General features: G+C 60.9%; 1 protein-coding gene across 1 annotated transcript in view; it reads left to right on the top strand.

Moving 5' to 3' along the window:
* Positions 1 to 5,552, top strand: part of ROBO3 (roundabout guidance receptor 3) — a 239,332-nt gene extending 233,780 nt beyond the window's left edge. The window contains exons 24-28 of the mRNA XM_054005671.1: positions 2,622 to 2,803; positions 3,108 to 3,215; positions 3,495 to 3,671; positions 4,323 to 4,477; positions 5,093 to 5,552. Coding sequence (XP_053861646.1) covers positions 2,622 to 2,803; positions 3,108 to 3,215; positions 3,495 to 3,671; positions 4,323 to 4,477; positions 5,093 to 5,104 — 634 coding nt within the window. The 3' untranslated portion in view covers positions 5,105 to 5,552. The remainder of the gene's footprint in view (positions 1 to 2,621; positions 2,804 to 3,107; positions 3,216 to 3,494; positions 3,672 to 4,322; positions 4,478 to 5,092) is intronic.
* Positions 5,553 to 15,326: the final 9,774 nt, after the last annotated feature.

The following is a 15,326-nucleotide window of genomic DNA, read 5'->3' as shown; positions in this document are numbered from 1 at the left end:
ACTTGTCAGCCAGATGAGTCCTGGGCCAGCCGGAGCCCCGAGGGACCCCCCCCAACACACACACCTGCTCGGAGGTGCCCCAAGACTCCCACAGCCCATGGCCCAGAGGAGTCCCAGGCCAGCTGCACCTCCCCTCCCCCTCCCCGACCCCAAGCTGCGTCTCTCTGGTCCATCTCTCTGCTATGCCCCATGCAGGTTCCAGGGTGGCTGAGGAGACAGTATTTGTTACTCGGCTTCCTGGGTTCCTCAGTAATCTCCCTTGACTCCCCAGGACTATTATACCCGCTGCCCATGACATCCCCTGGCGAGGAGTTCCACAAGTTGACAGTGCGTTGTATGAAGAAGTACTTCCTTGTGTTTGTTTTAAAGCTGCTGCCTATTAATTTCATTGGGTGACCCCTGGTGCTTGTGTTATGAGAAGGAGTAAATAACACATCCTTAGTCACTTTCTCCACATCATTTGTGATTTTCTAGACCTCTCTCATATCCCCCCTTCAGTAGCGCTGCAACGCTTTTTACAGGGGGCGCTGAAAGCCAGCAAAACGATCCCCGCGACTGGCAGCCGGGATTCAGCATAAACCTGGGGGTGCTGCAGCAACCCCCGCATGCCTACTTCCCATGCCTATGCCCCTCTTAAAACCGAACCCTCCCAGTGGTTTCAATCTCTCCCCATGTGGAAGCCGTTCATACCCCTAATCCTTTCTGTTGCCCTGCTCTGTACGTTTTCCAATTCCAATCTATCTTTTTGGAGACGTGGCGCCCAGAACTGCCCGCAGTATTCAAGGTGCGGTGACCTGTTCACCCCGTTCTGCCAGAGCCAGCCCCTTGCCAGGGGAGCCTAAAGGGCTTGGGGCTTAAAGGACAGCAGGCTGGAGCCTTGTTGAGAAATCCCAGGCCATTAGCCTCAGCACACGGCCCTCAGAGCAGCCCACACTAGAAACTCCAGTCAAGCAGGCACATGGCAAGCACACAACAGAGTAACAGATTATCCGCTCCCCCAAGGGCCACGTAGTTGCTCCTCCTTCACCCGGAGAACTCTTTCACACAACTCCCTGTGTCCTAGCTCTGCCGGTGTCCCTCGATCCCGACCCCCAGTTCCTGCTACCCCAGCCCCAGGCTCCCCCCACAGCTCTGCCGGTGCCCCTCGATCCCGACCCCCAGTACCTGCTACCCCAGCCCCAGGCTCCCCCCACAGCTCTGCCGGTGCCCCTCGATCCCGACCCCCAGTACCTGCTACCCCAGCCCCGGGCTCCCCCCACAGCTCTGCCGGTGCCCCTCAATCCCGACTACCAGTTCCTGCGACCCCAGCCCCGGGCTCCCCCCACAGCTCTGCCGGTGCCCCTCAATCCCGACCCCCAGCTCCTGCGACCCCAGCCCTGTGCTCCCCGCACAGCTCTGCCAGTGCCCCTCAATCCCGACCCCCAGCTCCTGCGACCCCAGCCCTGTGCTCCCCGCACAGCTCTGCCAGTGCCCCTCAATCCCGACCCCCAGCTCCTGTGACCCCAGCCCTGTGCTCCCCGCACAGCTCTGCCAGTGCCCCTCAATCCCGACCCCCAGCTCCTGCGACCCCAGCCCTGTGCTCCCCGCACAGCTCTGCCAGTGCCCCTCAATCCCGACCCCCAGCTCCTGCGACCCCAGCCCCAGGCTCCCCCCACAGCTCTGCTAGTGCCCCTCAATCCCGACCCACAGCTCCTGCGACCCCAGCCCTGGACCAACACACAGCTCTGCTGGTGCCCCTCAATCCCGACCCCCAGTTCCTGCTACCCCAGCCCCAGGCTCCCCCCACAGCTCTGCTGGTGCCCCTCGATCCCGACCCCCAGTTCCTGCTACCCCAGCCCTGGGCTCCCCCCACAGCCCTGCCAGTGCCCCTCAATCCCGACCCCCAGTTCCTGCGACCCCAGCCCTGGGCTCCCCCCACAGCTCTGCCGGTGCCCCTCAATCCCAATCCCCAGCTCCTGCGACCCCAGCCCTGGACCCACACACAGCTCTGCCGGTGCCCCTCAATCCTGACCCACAGCCCCTGCAACCCCAGCCCTGGGCCCCCCCACAGCTCTGCCTGTGCCCCTCAATCCCAACCCCCAGCTCCTGCGACCCCAGCCCTGGGATCCCCCCCACACAGCTCTGCCGGTGCCCCTCACTCCTGACCCGCAACCCCTGCTACCCCAACCCTGGACTCCCCCAGCTCCACTGTATCCTGACCTGCAGTAGCCATGCTTACCCTCGCCTGGGACAATGCTGTGCTGTGGCTTTAGAACGGGGATGTCCCCCCGGGGCTCCAGGGAGACCCAGCTGGTCCAGGGGTGTTAATGCCCAGGGTGGCTCTCTGGGTGCCTGATGCAGCCAGTGGAGATGGATTGCTGGGTCTTGGTCCAGTCCCTGCTGGGCAGGTGCCCGCAGAGCAGAGCTGTATGCACCTCTGCCCCACTGGCAGCGTGAGGGGGCCGGAGAGGCTGGGCTCTCCTCTCAGCCGGGGCCCATTGGCAGGGAGCAGCTGTAGCAACGGCTGGTGTTTGCAGGTCTGCCCGAGTGGGGTGGGTGGGTGCCAGGAGACCTGCCCCTGCTGGAGCCACCTGCTCCCAGGCAGTGCGTGGGTTAACTGGGCTGTCCTTGCTGTTTTCCAGGCGGTTGCCCAACGGCTCAGGGGCCTTGCCCAGGGCCCCGAGCCCTCCCCTGACCCAGTCCGACCCAAATCTCAATGCCCTTGCGGACGGGGCCGATGGCCACACACCCAGACACGGGCACAGACGCAACCTGAGTCAGACCCCAGCGCACAGTGCTGAGAACGTCAGTTCTCCGAGCCCAGGTGAGTGCAGCCCAGCCCCTGACGCTCCTGCAGCAGCACCGGTCCCGGGCAGGTGGGGGCACCTGTGCCCAGCCAGAGGGACTGACACCCCCTCTCCCCCCATGGTCAGCCTCTGCGGGTGCCAGTAGGGATCGGTGCGCTCCGGCTGCGGAGAGCTCTGCCCAGAGCTGGGGGAGCAGCGAGCCAGGCGCTCTGGGCACCTGCTGGGGGCGCGGCCCATGGACCGAGGGCTCAGCCAGCAGCGCCCGTGGGAGGAGATGGGAGACGGAGGCAGGTCAGGGACTCACGCTGCCTTTGCCGACAGGTAAAGCCCGTCCCGCCCCCGGTGACGTGTCCCTCCCCCCAGCACAGAAAACGAGAACGAAGAAAAAGGCCAAGTCCAGTCACTACCGCCGGGAGAAGAAACAGGGAGGTGAGTGTGGGCACGGCACATGGCAGCGCCAGCGGGTCCTTCCTATGGCAGGGAACGCCCCGGCAGCCCAGCCGGTGAGGGAGCTGCCGGCTGTGACGCCCGCGGCAATGCCAGCCGGCTTCTGGCTCTTCTGTGTGTCGGGGAGCCGATGGCCCCATTGGTGTAACCCCCGTGTCAGGGCCCCCCTCCCAAGTCACACCAACCCCCCATCAGGGTCTCTGCTGGGAGGGGCACAGCCTGACTGACCTACTGACACAATTCCTTCTGCTTCTCCCACAGATCTGCCACCACCCCCACTGCCACCGCCCAGCGAGGACCCTGGGGCCTCTGCTCAGCCCCCGGCACCACCACCGGCCTGCCGCGCCTCCTCTCTGGAGAGGGACATGAGCAGTGCCAGCGCCGCAGAACGGAGAGCTGGCCATCGGACCGCGCCGGGCCAGCACCAGCACCGAGACGGTAACGCCAGCCACTGCCCAACCGCACTGGGGGCGTCCCAGCTCACTCTCGCTGCCCCTCGCTGGGCTGGGGGCTGGTTCCCAGAGTGCTCCGGGCCCCCCCCCGTGCAGCACCCACCCGAAACCAGCCACCCTCGGGCACGGACAGGCATGTGCCTGGTGTGGTTCCATTGCGCGTCCTGTGGGCACAGTCTGTACAGCCAGCGCCCTGCCAGCCACACATGGAGCCCGACCCTCCCGATGTCTAGCCCCACAGCTGGCTGCCGGGAGGGCCCACATGGCCCCGGGGCAGGGCTGTGGGGTGGGGCGCTGAGCAGACGCGGTGGCAATGTGGTTCCATGGCAGGGCACTGCGGGTCTCCGAGGGGCCCTGCAGCCAGACTCCAGGGGAGGCCATGGGCATCCAGGCCCCTGCCCAGGAGCTGTGGGCACTGGGTACATTAGAGATCAAATGCCAAGGGGAGGCAGGGCTTAGCCACGGTGCCTGTGCTGCATCTGACCCTGAGCGGCTCCATGGGCCCGTCCCCGGCCATGTGCTGCAGGGGACTCCCTGCAGGGCCCCGTCCCGCCGGGCGCATCCGCTGTGCGTGTTGGGCAGGGGGATGCGGGAGGCAGCGCCAGCCCCACCCACACGCCTGCCTCTTCCCTTGCAGCGGAGGAGATCGTCCCGTACAGCAGGCCCACCTTTCTCTCCAGAGGCCAGGTGTCAAGCAACTGCTCCACGACCGGCAGCTCCTCCTCCAGGGGCTCGACGGGGTCCCGGGGCCACGGCTCCGGACGCAGCAGGACAGTCGGGGACCGGAGTGAGGTGAGCCAAGGCGCGTAACTTGGGGGGGGCTGCTGGGCACTGGGGAGCAGGCTGAGGTGGCACCGGGCAGCAACCTGCAGGGACAGTGTCAGGGGAAGGGGTTTCGCTAAGAGGGGCAGGGAGGGCTCAGAACAGGCTGCCTTGGCACCCAGGGGCCTGGCCTGGCCAGGGGAGTCTCCTGACAAAGCCAGACACATTTGGGTGCTTTAACCTTGCCCTGGGGGAGGGAGAAGCCCCATCCACATGGGCCCTACTGCGCTGCGGGGAGCCCCGGGAGGGGCCCGCTGGCTCGGGGACTGCTGGGTGTTTCTGTGGTGGGCTGGGCATGGCGGGGGGTGTTCCCAATGGATCCCCACCTCAGGGCAGCAGCCCCAAAGGAGTCCTGGGGCGGGGAATGCCTCGCCGGGGCAGGGGAGGACTGGGCCCCACAGAAAGAGCGAGCTTGGATCCCCCTGGCCATGGCTGCCAGCGACAGGTGGGGCTGCTGTGGCATTTCCCCGTGGCCAGTGGGACCCGTGCTCTCTGCAGCCAGGGGCCCAGCCAAGCCGTGCTGTGTCTGGCCCATGCCCGCGAGGTCCTGGTCCCAGCCTTGCTGATGATTTTCTCTCTTTGCAGGAGAAGAGATGAAGCCAGCGGCGCTGGCTGAGTGAGCGGACGCAGGCTGAGAGCAGGGCTCTGCCCTGAGATCTGGGCTTTGGTTTGGTTTAATTGATGACACAGTGACTGGAGCCAGGCGGCCCAGTCCCTTGTAAATAGGCGGGGTTGGGAGCGGCAGGCCAGGGCCCCGGCAGGCTGTTTATACCCAGGGCACGGGGCTCGTGGGTGAGGCCTGCAGGGGCCCGTTCAGTACCAAGCCGGCAGTTCTGCAAAGGAAGGTTTGCACCCAGCAGGGCAGGGACAGGCAGCTGGGGCAGGACCAGCCCCCAGCCAGGCGCAGAGAGCAGCCCACCCGCACGGCACGCATTGCCCACAGGGCACTGCCAGCCCAACCAGCCCCTCGTGTGGGCAGGGGTGTTTTTTGGTAGCTAATGAACCCTTTTGTAAAACAACCAATAAAGCTGTTTGTTACCCTGGACGGAGCGACGGGATTTTCTTATTCGGGGGGGTGGGGACAGGGGAGGGCTGGGCCCTGGATGATGGGCGGCAGCAGGGGGCTGCCCTGGGGCGGGGGGTGGGGGGGCATGTCCTAGGCCTCAGAATATTCCCTAAACGTGCTTAATGCCGCACTGCCAGGCTGGCACCCACTGCTGCGCGGAGCGGGCTCCTCGCCTGCACCGTTAGGCAAAGCTCCGTTTATTGCAAATGAAAACGTATCAACAATCTCCCCTGTTCCCCGCCTGGTGCCATGTACCCGCTAGCCCCTGCCCAGGGCGGCCCCGGGTTAGTTCTGTGTTTCATCCCGGTCACTGCCGGGCTCTGGCCCCCGCAGCAGCTGAGTGAGGGGTCACTTCAAACCCGAGTCACCAACGGGCAGGGACAGGGATCGATGGGGCTGGCAAAAGCTTTTTATAAACCCTAAACTGGGGCTTGGCCCGGGGGCCGGACTCAGTGCTCCGAGACGGGGGGCACAGCCCCAGCAAGGGGGGAGGGACAGCCCAGCCTGGCACTCAGCACCATGGCAGCTCACTACGGGCTGCGGGGGCGTGGGGACTTGGAGCTGAGCAGGCGGGGCACTTGGGGTACTGTGAGATGCCATGTCTGACAGGCCGCTGCCCCTGTGCTAAGGACACGCTGCCTGTGACGGCACACGAAACTCAGGGCAGGGGAGGGGCCTGGCCTCCCAACACGCCCATGCCCAGCCCCCTGTGAAGCTGGGCACAAGCTCACCGGAGCAGGAGACATGCTAGTCTCTGGGACGGGTCTTGTTCCCCCCTCTCCACCCCGTGCACGTCTCCGCTGCACCGTGCTGAGCGCAGCCCTGGCCGTGTCAGCTGAGCCTGCTCGGGGCACGACTGGGGCGCATGGGGGTCAGAGTGCTAGTGCCCTGGCTACACGTGTGTCTGGCGAGTGCAGCTGCCCCGGGGCGATGGCAGGGGGTGGCAGCAGGTCACAGCTTGGCAAGTGCTGAGCCCAGGGGTCTCTGTGTCTCCCCTCACTGCTGGGACAGCTGTACCTCTGCCCGTGGGGCCAGCATGCCATCCCCTGGCAGTGCCGGGCCATAGGGCCAGCGCAGGGGGGAGCTGCAGACGCAGTGTTTGCAGGCACCAGGATGTGTTCTGTAGTCCTGGCAAGCCAAGGTCGTTCGGAAGCTGAGGTGTCTAGTGCTGGCCTCCTGTAGCGCTCCCTCCCTCAGCGGCCCGTGAGTGGGACTGACGGTGCAGAAGTCACCAGCGCTCCCAGCGGCACCTGGGAGAAGGTCCCGGGCTGGGGGGCACCCGTGCACTCAGCTCTCTCCTGCTGGTGCTGCTGAGCACAGACTCAGATCCCGGGCTAGGAGTTACGCCCAGCTTCTGCGGCTCAGCGAGGCCTCCTTGGAGCAGCAGGGCTGTGGGTCACCTCCCATCACCCTCCCCGGTTACCTCCTTCCCTCCTCCCCAGGAATGGGGGGGCAGCAGCAGCAGAGTGAACGTCACCTCCCGAGTCCCACATGCAGCCCTGCCTGTGTGCAAATCCATCCTGCTGCTCTGGGGGTGAGGGGCATACACGGGAATCTCAAATAGGAGCCGAGAGGGTATCTTACCTCTGTATTGGGCACTGGCGTGCCTGTGCTGGCGTCCTGCGTCCAGTTCTGGTGTCCACAGGTCAAGAAGGACGTGGATAAATTGGAGGGGTCAGGGAACAGCCACTAGAATGATCAGAGGATGAGAAAACTCGCCTCATAGTGACTACTCCTGGGGCATTCGGCATGAAAAACTTCTGTGCCAAACAATAAAAAATGCTGCGCACAATACTTTAAAATTCTGCAACTTTTATTTGTCAAAATAACACGACATAATCCCACCAGTTTCATTTATTTTCATCATTTATTTCAAAAGACCTGTCAGCAAGTATGTCTGTAACAATACAGACACACACAAAAATTCCCCCAGGAGTAGAGAGTTAAAGAAACCCCTATGACAACCCAGTTCCTGTTTCTCTGCCCGCTTCCCCACTTCCCCAGAGCCCAGCCGGGGGGCCCAGACACCCACAATCCACCCCCCCAAGTCCAGCTGTGGGGCCCCCCAGCCAATGCACCCAAACCCCCTCTTCCCCAGAACCCAGCTGTGGCCCCCCAGCCCAGACATCCTCTGCCCCCCAAGCCCATGGATTCAAAGGGAGAAACAGCCTGATACTCAGTACCAGGCTTACAATTGCATGCAGTTTCCTGTGCGCCTCCCTCAGGGCATGCTGGGAACTGCAGCTGGCAGGAACCCTATAGCTTCCTCCCCCTCCCCTGCCCAGCAGTGTCTTCTCTGTGTGAGCTGGGCTCTGCTGGGTCCAGCGGCCCCTAGTGGTGGCCAGCAGCATGGCAGCCCTTTTCTGGGGGGGGAAGGAAATTCTGCACGCACAGTAATTTCTGCAAAATTCTGCATTGCACAGTGGTGCAGAATTCCCCCAGGAGTAAGTGATGGACTCAAGGAGCTCGGGCTAGTTAGCTTAACAAAGTTATGACATTGTTAAGGTAACTAGTGATGACCATCCGAATGTGCAGAAAGAATAGCAAATATGGCAGGCGACCAGCTTGGCTTAACAGAGAACTCTTCGGTGATCTAGGGTTACCATACGTCCGGATTTTCCTGGACATGTCCGGCTTTTTGGGCTCCAAATCCCCGTCCGGGGGGAAAGCCCAAAAAGCTGGACATGTCCGGGAAAATCGGGACATGCCGGGCCAGCCGTGCGGGTGCTCGGGGGCCGGGCCGGGGGCTCCGGGGCCGGGCCGGCGGTGCGGTGCCTGGCCAGGGGCTCCAGGGCCAGGCCGGCGGGGCCGGGCCAGGGGCTCGGGGGCTCCGCCGGGCTGGGGGCTCGGGGGCTCAGCCGGGGGCTCGGGGGCTCTGCCGGGGCCGGGCCGGCAGGGCCGGGGGCTCGGGGGCACCGGCGGGGCCGGGCCGGGGACTCGGGGGCCGGGCCGGCACCGGCGGCTCGGGGGCTGGGCCGGCGGTGCCAGGCCAGGCCGGGGGCTCAGGGGACGGGCCGGCGGTGCTGGGGGCCGGGCTGGGGACTGGCGGTGCCAGGGGCCGGGGGTGCTCGGCCGGGGGCCCGGGGGCCGGGCCGGGGACCGCAGTGCTGGGCGGGCCGGGGGTGGTCGGCCGGGGGCCGGGCCCAGCCTGGGCCACGCCTCCTTTGGGAGGCACAAAATATGGTAACCCTAGGTGACCTTAAACACAAAAAGGAAGCTTAGAAGAAGTGGAAACTTGGACAGATGACTAGGGAGGAGTATAAAAATATTGCTCGAGCATGCAGGGGTGTAATCAGGAAGGCCAAAGCACAATTGGACTTGCAGCTAGCAAGAGATGTTAAGAGTAACAAGAAGGGTTTCTGCAGGCATGTTAGCAACAAGAAGAAGGTCAGGGAAAGTGTGGGCCCCTTACTGAATGGGGGAGGGAACCAAGTGACAGAGGTTGTGGAAAAAGCTGAAGTACTCAATGCTTTTTTTGCCTCAGTCTTCACAGACAAGGTCATCTCCCAGACAGCTACACTGGGCAGCACAGTATGGGGAGGAGGTGAGCAGCCCTCAATGGGAAAAGGCAAATGTAGTGCCCATCTTTAAAAAAGAGAAGAAGGAGAATCTGCGGAACTACAGACCAGTTGGCCTCACCTCAGACCCTGGAAAAATAATGGAATCCATTTTGAAGCACTTGGAGGAGAGAAAGGTGATCAGGAACAGTCAACATGGATTCACCAAGGGCAAGTCCTGCCTGACCAACCTGATTGTCTTCTATGATGAGATAACTGGCTCTGTGGATGAGGGGAAAGCAGTGGATGTGATATAACTTGACTTTAGCAAAGCTTTTGATACGGTCTCCCACAGTATTCTTGCCAGCAAGTTAAAAAAGTATGGGCTGGATGAATGGACTATAAGGTGGATAGAAAGCTGGCTAGATCGTCAGGCTCAATGGCTAGTGATCAACAGCTCGATGTCTAGTTGGCAGCCGGTATCAAGCGGAGTGCCCCACGGGTTTGTCCTGGGGCTGGTTTCTTTCAACATCTTCATTAATGATCTAGATGATGGGATGGATTGCATCCTCAGAAAGTTCACAGATGACACTAAGCTGGGGGAAGAGGTAGATACACTGGAGGGTAGGGATAAGGTCTAGAGTGACCTAGATGGATTGGGCCAAAAAAAATTTGATGAGGTTCAACAAGGACAAGTGCAGAGTCCTGCACTTAGAACGGAAGAATCCCAGGCACTGCTACAGGCTGGGGACCGACTGGCTAAGCAGCAGTTCTGCAGAAAAGGACCTGGGGATTACAGTGGACGAGAAGCTGGATATGAGTCAGCAGTGTGCCCTTGTTGCCAAGAAGGCTAATGGCATATTGGACTGCATTAGTAGGAGCGTTGCCAGCACACCATGGGAAGTGATTATTTCCCTCTATTCGGCATTGGTGAGGCCACATCTGGAGTACTGCGTGCAGTTTTGGGCCTCCCACTACAGAAAGGATGTGGACAAATTGGAGAGTCCAGTGGAGGGCAACGAAAATGATTAGGGAGCTGGGGCACATGACTTATGAGGAGAGGCTGAGGGAACTGGACTTATTTAGTCTGCAGAAGAGAAGAGTGAGGGGGGATTTGATAGCAGCCTTCAACTACCTGAAGGGGGGTTCCAAAGAAGATGGATCTAGACTCTTCTCAGTGGTGGCAGATGACAGAACAAGGCGTAATGGTCTCAAGTTGCAATGCAGGAGGTCTAGGTTGGATATTAGGAAACACTATTTCACTAGGAGGGTGGTGAAGCCCTGGAATGGGTTACCTAGGGAGGTGGTGGAATCTCCTTCCTTAGAAGTTTTTAAGGCCCGGCTTGACAAAGCCCTGGCTGGGATGATTTAGTTGGGGATTGGTCCTGCTTTGAGCGGGGGTTGGACTAGATGACCTCCTGAGGTCCCTTCCAACCCTGATATTCTATGATTCTATGACTTGATCACAGCCTATAAGTACGTATATGGGGAACAAATATTGACTAAGGGGCTCTTCAATGTAGCAGGGAAAGGTCTAACTCGGTCCATGGCTGGAAGTTGAAGCTAGACTAAGTCAGACTAGAAATAAGGGGTACATTTTTGACAGTGAGTAATTTCCCAAGGGTTGTGGTGGATTCTCCATCACAGGCAATGTTTAAATCCACATTGGCTGTTATTCCAAATGCTCTGCTCCAGGCATTATTGTGAGGCAGGTCTTTGACCTGTGCTATACAGGGGACCAGACTAGATGGTCACAATGGTCCTTTCTGGCCTTGGACTCTATGAATCTCTGCCCAGCTGCCCCGGGCCAGGTGATGAGTCTGGCCCTGCAGTCCAAGAAGGGGAATCAGAAACTCGCAGGACTAAGTATTATCTAGACCATCCATGTTAGGTGTTTGTCTAACCTGCTCTTAAAACTTTCCAGTGACAGAGATTCCACAACCTCTCTAGGCAATTTATTCCAGTGCTTAACCACTCTGACAGGAAGCTTTTCCTAACGTCCTAAACTGCCCTCGCTGCAATTCAAGCCCATTGCTTCTTGTCCTAGCCTCAGAGGTTAAAGAGAACAATTTTTCTCTCTCCTCCTTGTAACAACCTTGTATGTACTTGAAAACTGTTATCATGTCCCCTCTCAGTCTTCTCTTCTCCAGACTAAACAAACCCACTTCTTTCAATCTTCCCTCATAGGTCATGTTTTCTAGACCTTTCATCATTTTTGTTGCTCTTCTCTGGACTTTTTCCAATTTCTCCACATCTTTCCTGAAATGTGGCACCCAGAACTGGACACAATACTTCAGTTGAGGCCTAATCAGCGTGGAGTAGAGCGGAAGAATTACTTCTTGTGTCTTGCTTACAACACTCCTGCTAATACATCCCAGAATGATGTTCACTTTTTTTGCAAGAGCGTTACACCGTTGACTCATATTTAGTTTGTGATCCATTGTGACCCCCGGATCCCTTTCCGCAGTACCCCTTCCTAGGCAGTCATTTCCCATTTTGTATGTGTGCAACTGATTGTTCCTTCCTAATTGGAGTACTTTGCATTTGTCCTTATTGAATTTCATCCTATTGACTTCAGATCATTTCTCCAGTTTGTGCAGATCATTCTGAATTTTAATCATATCCCCTGAAGCACAGGCACCCCCCTCCCCGCGTGGTATTGTCTGCAGATGTTATCAGTTTGCTCTCTAATGCACCATGCGCTGCCAGCCCTCCTCACTCAGGCATCACCGCTCACGGAGGATGTGCTCTCACTCCAGCACCCAGCCCATCGATCGCCCCCGGAGCAGCGCGATTGATTCTCACACGGGCAGGGCTGTTCGAGTGACTCGGGAGGTGAAGCGAAGTTCACTGAGCGCTGGCACACCCGGCGGGGCAGGCGGTGGGGGCTGCGCGAGGGGGCCGCGGCTCAGGCTGGGCCTGCCAGTGGTGGGGCTGGGGATCCAGCGCCATTCGTCTGGCTGTGCTGGGACCGCAGAGCGAGCACCGACAGGCCAGGCCTGCCTCACGCCTGAGCTCCCACCCTGAGCAGCAGCCTCCTTTAGTGCCCTGCAATGAACGGTGCCCGCAGCGCTGGGGCACACCTCTGCTCCATGTCCTGCACCCATGGGGGGCCCAGCCACCTTCCTCCCCGGTTCCGCCTCCCTCTGCATCAGTTCTAAGCACCTGGGCTGGACAGCACAACTGCCCTGCAGCATCCCGGGGCTGGGAAACCGGCCCCGGACCCACAGGGGCTCAAAGCACAGCAGTCCCAGGGCTTGCGCTCCCTACGCCGTGCTGTGTAAGCGCTGCCAGCAGCACCGGCACATGAGAGGCCAGAGCACAGAGACCCCAACAACCACCCTACCCGCATGGCCCCTCGTCCCCCCCGCGGCCGGCCATGTCAGCCTGTGCCTCCCTCACAAAGCCTCCATCCCCTGCTTGCCCTCTCTCCTGGCCAGCCCCTGGGCGTTGTGTCCCCCATGTGGCCTCCTGTGTGGCTCTTTGGGTGGCAGTTTATATATATCCCCCCTCCCCCTCCGTGCGCAACAGCTGCCGTTCTCTGTCTGTGTTTGGGACCTTTCCACTCCCCCCCACTGGATTAGGGTTACCATATCTAATTAATAAAAAGAGGAGGACCCTCCATGGGCACTGGCCCCACCCATTTCCCCACCCCTAGCCCCGCCCCTTGATTTCCCCTTGAACACAGTCCCTCTTCAGCATAACGGCTGTGCTCAAAGTGCTGGCACTACTGCTGTCTGCTGCCCCACTGGCCCGCAGCGCTTGTGCGCCAGACGGAGGCTCTCCCTACCGCACCAGGGTCGTGGGCTCCACACTAGCAACCCAGCTGTGTCCAGACAAGTTCCCAGGCGTCACAGCAGGGCCAGGCTGGGCCCCGCATGCTCAGCGTGGGGACAGGGCCGCCCAGAGGATTCAGGGGGCCTGGGGCAAAGCAATTTCAGGGGCCCCTTCCATTAAAAAAAGTTGCAATACTCTAGTAACATGTATTTGGAAATGTAAAAAATAACCAGTGAAATACATTCAAAAATTAATTTTTAATAATTTGAAAATACACGAAATACATTATTTAAAAACACTAAATGCTTTAATGGGCTGTATACATTTGCAATTACATAATGGGCTGTTGCTGGGTGATGGTGATGGTTGGTGCCAATGGGCTGTCGCTGCCTGGAGGTGGCGCTGCTGTTGCCCAGGGCTGGGTGGGGAGCTGGGCTCTGGGTCGGGGGGTGCCCAGCTCAGAGGGCCTGGGCTCAGAGCTGGGGGTCAGGGCTGTGTGGGGATGGGGTCGGGGGGTGTCCAGTTCAGAGGGCCTGGGCTCAGAGCTGGGGGTCAGGGCTGTGGGGGGATGGGGTCGGGGGAGTGCCCGGGTCAGAGGGGCTGGTCTCAGAGCTGGGGTCAGGGGGTGCCCGGCTCAGAGAGGCTGGTCTCAGAGCTGGGGTCTGGGGGTGCCCGGCTCAGAGGGGCTGGTCTCAGAGCTGGGGTCTGGGGGTGCCCGACTTAGAGGGGCTGGGCTCGGAGCTGGGGGTCGGGGGTTGCCTGGCTCAGAGGGGCTTACCATGCCGCTTACTGCCGCCTCCCAGAGCCTCAGCGAGCCGCGTCCAGGAGCTCCTGTGGCTCAGCCCACCGGAGCTCACAGCCCCACCCCCTTACCACGTGGCTCCGAGCGGGAGGACCTCAGGCCCCACCCGAGCCTCGCCGCTGTAGCACTGTCCAGGGCCGCTCCTGGACGTGGCGCACTGAGGCGCCGGGGGATGACGAAGGCGGAGGCGGGGAGGGAGCCTCCGACATTCTCATGGGGGCCCCTGTGGGGCCCGGGGCAAATTGCCCCACTTACCCCCCCCCCCTCCCGGGTGGCCTTGGTGGGGGAGCTGGGCAGAGCCGGGCGGGTTACGATGGCAGGTGGGTGCCGGCATGGCGGGAGGCACTAGACTATGTTTATTGTGGCCAGCGGGTGGTTTTAAAGGTGCCCTGCAAAGAACCCAGCTGGGGCTGGTTCTGCCTCTTCACTGCCGGGTAAAGTCTGGTTTGTGTTTTCGGAACAGTTTGGTTTTTTCCCGGAGGAGTGTCCGGGTGCCAGGGCCATTCCTGCCTGGCTCGGGCTGTGCCCTGTGCACTGTCTTGGGCAGTTACTGATATGGGAGTTAACGAAGTCCAGCGTGTTTGGAGCAGTCAGCGTAACAATCCCCCAGCCAGTCGCAGTCCATCAGGGATAGCAAGGGAGAGGAGACCTAATGGGCAAACTAGGAGAACTCCCTCTTTTCTCACCCCCCCGCTCATGGGTGCTTTGTGCCCAGCACAGCAGCCAGCGGCCTGGATGCCACCCACCTGATCTGCCAGCCATCTTCTGCACTGGGGCTTTACCACTCAGAAAGACGCCGGTTGGACCTTTGCATGCAGGTGAGCGTACCACGCTGCCATGTTGGTGTTCGCACCCCAGTGCGCTCCCATCAATAGACGTGTCTGACTGGCGCTGGGGATGGATGGGTGGCATTTCCCCGCCATGCCAGGGCAGAACTCACCCATCTGGGCGTGGCTAACCCAGCCCTGCCAGCTGGACTGCACTCCTCAGCCCATCAGTAAGTGCCCACCAGACTCCCCACTATTTTCTCTCGGGGGCGGGGGAGGTGAGGGAAGGGAGGGGACACAACAAAACCAGCACAAAATTCCCTGCCCAGCTGTGTTGTCTTCAAAGGGGCACTGCCAACACCTGGCAGCAGAATCCATGGGCGCTAGCTCTGGACCAGCCCTGCAGTCCTAGGAGGAGTGCTGGCTCCTGAATGAAGGTGACGTGTTTTCCTGCCTGGCCTGCAGACGCTAAACTCAGCATCCCCAGACCCACCCGCCCCAGGTGCGGGGACATGTTTGTGGCCTAGAGGGAAAGGGCCCAAATCGCGCACAGGGCACAAAGGCTGATGATTGAGTGCCCTGCTGAGAGCCTGTGCCCTGGTCACAGTCCAGCCGGAAGCCTGTGAGGAGCGCCGATAACCCCGCCAGCCCTGGCTCTCCGCCCGCCCGCTGCACGCACATGGCAAAGGCAGAGGCTGTCACTCCCGGGGCGGCTGGGCTGGCCCTGCATGGAGCCTGCCTGACTCTGCAGGACCTGGTGACCCTGAGGTGATGTGTACGGGGTCCTGTACGGCCGTGCGTGGATTTCCCCAGGCAGCGGCGGGTAGTTGGGTCCCTGGAGACGCTGCTGGGCTTGGGACCATGCGTGCGACTCTCCCAGCAGCAGGATAGACGTGCAGAGGCCTGGCTG

This window comes from Malaclemys terrapin, chromosome 15 (assembly GCF_027887155.1).
Source record: "Malaclemys terrapin pileata isolate rMalTer1 chromosome 15, rMalTer1.hap1, whole genome shotgun sequence".
NCBI lineage: Eukaryota > Metazoa > Chordata > Testudines > Emydidae > Malaclemys > Malaclemys terrapin.
This window is presented reverse-complemented; position numbering and strand designations above follow the sequence as displayed.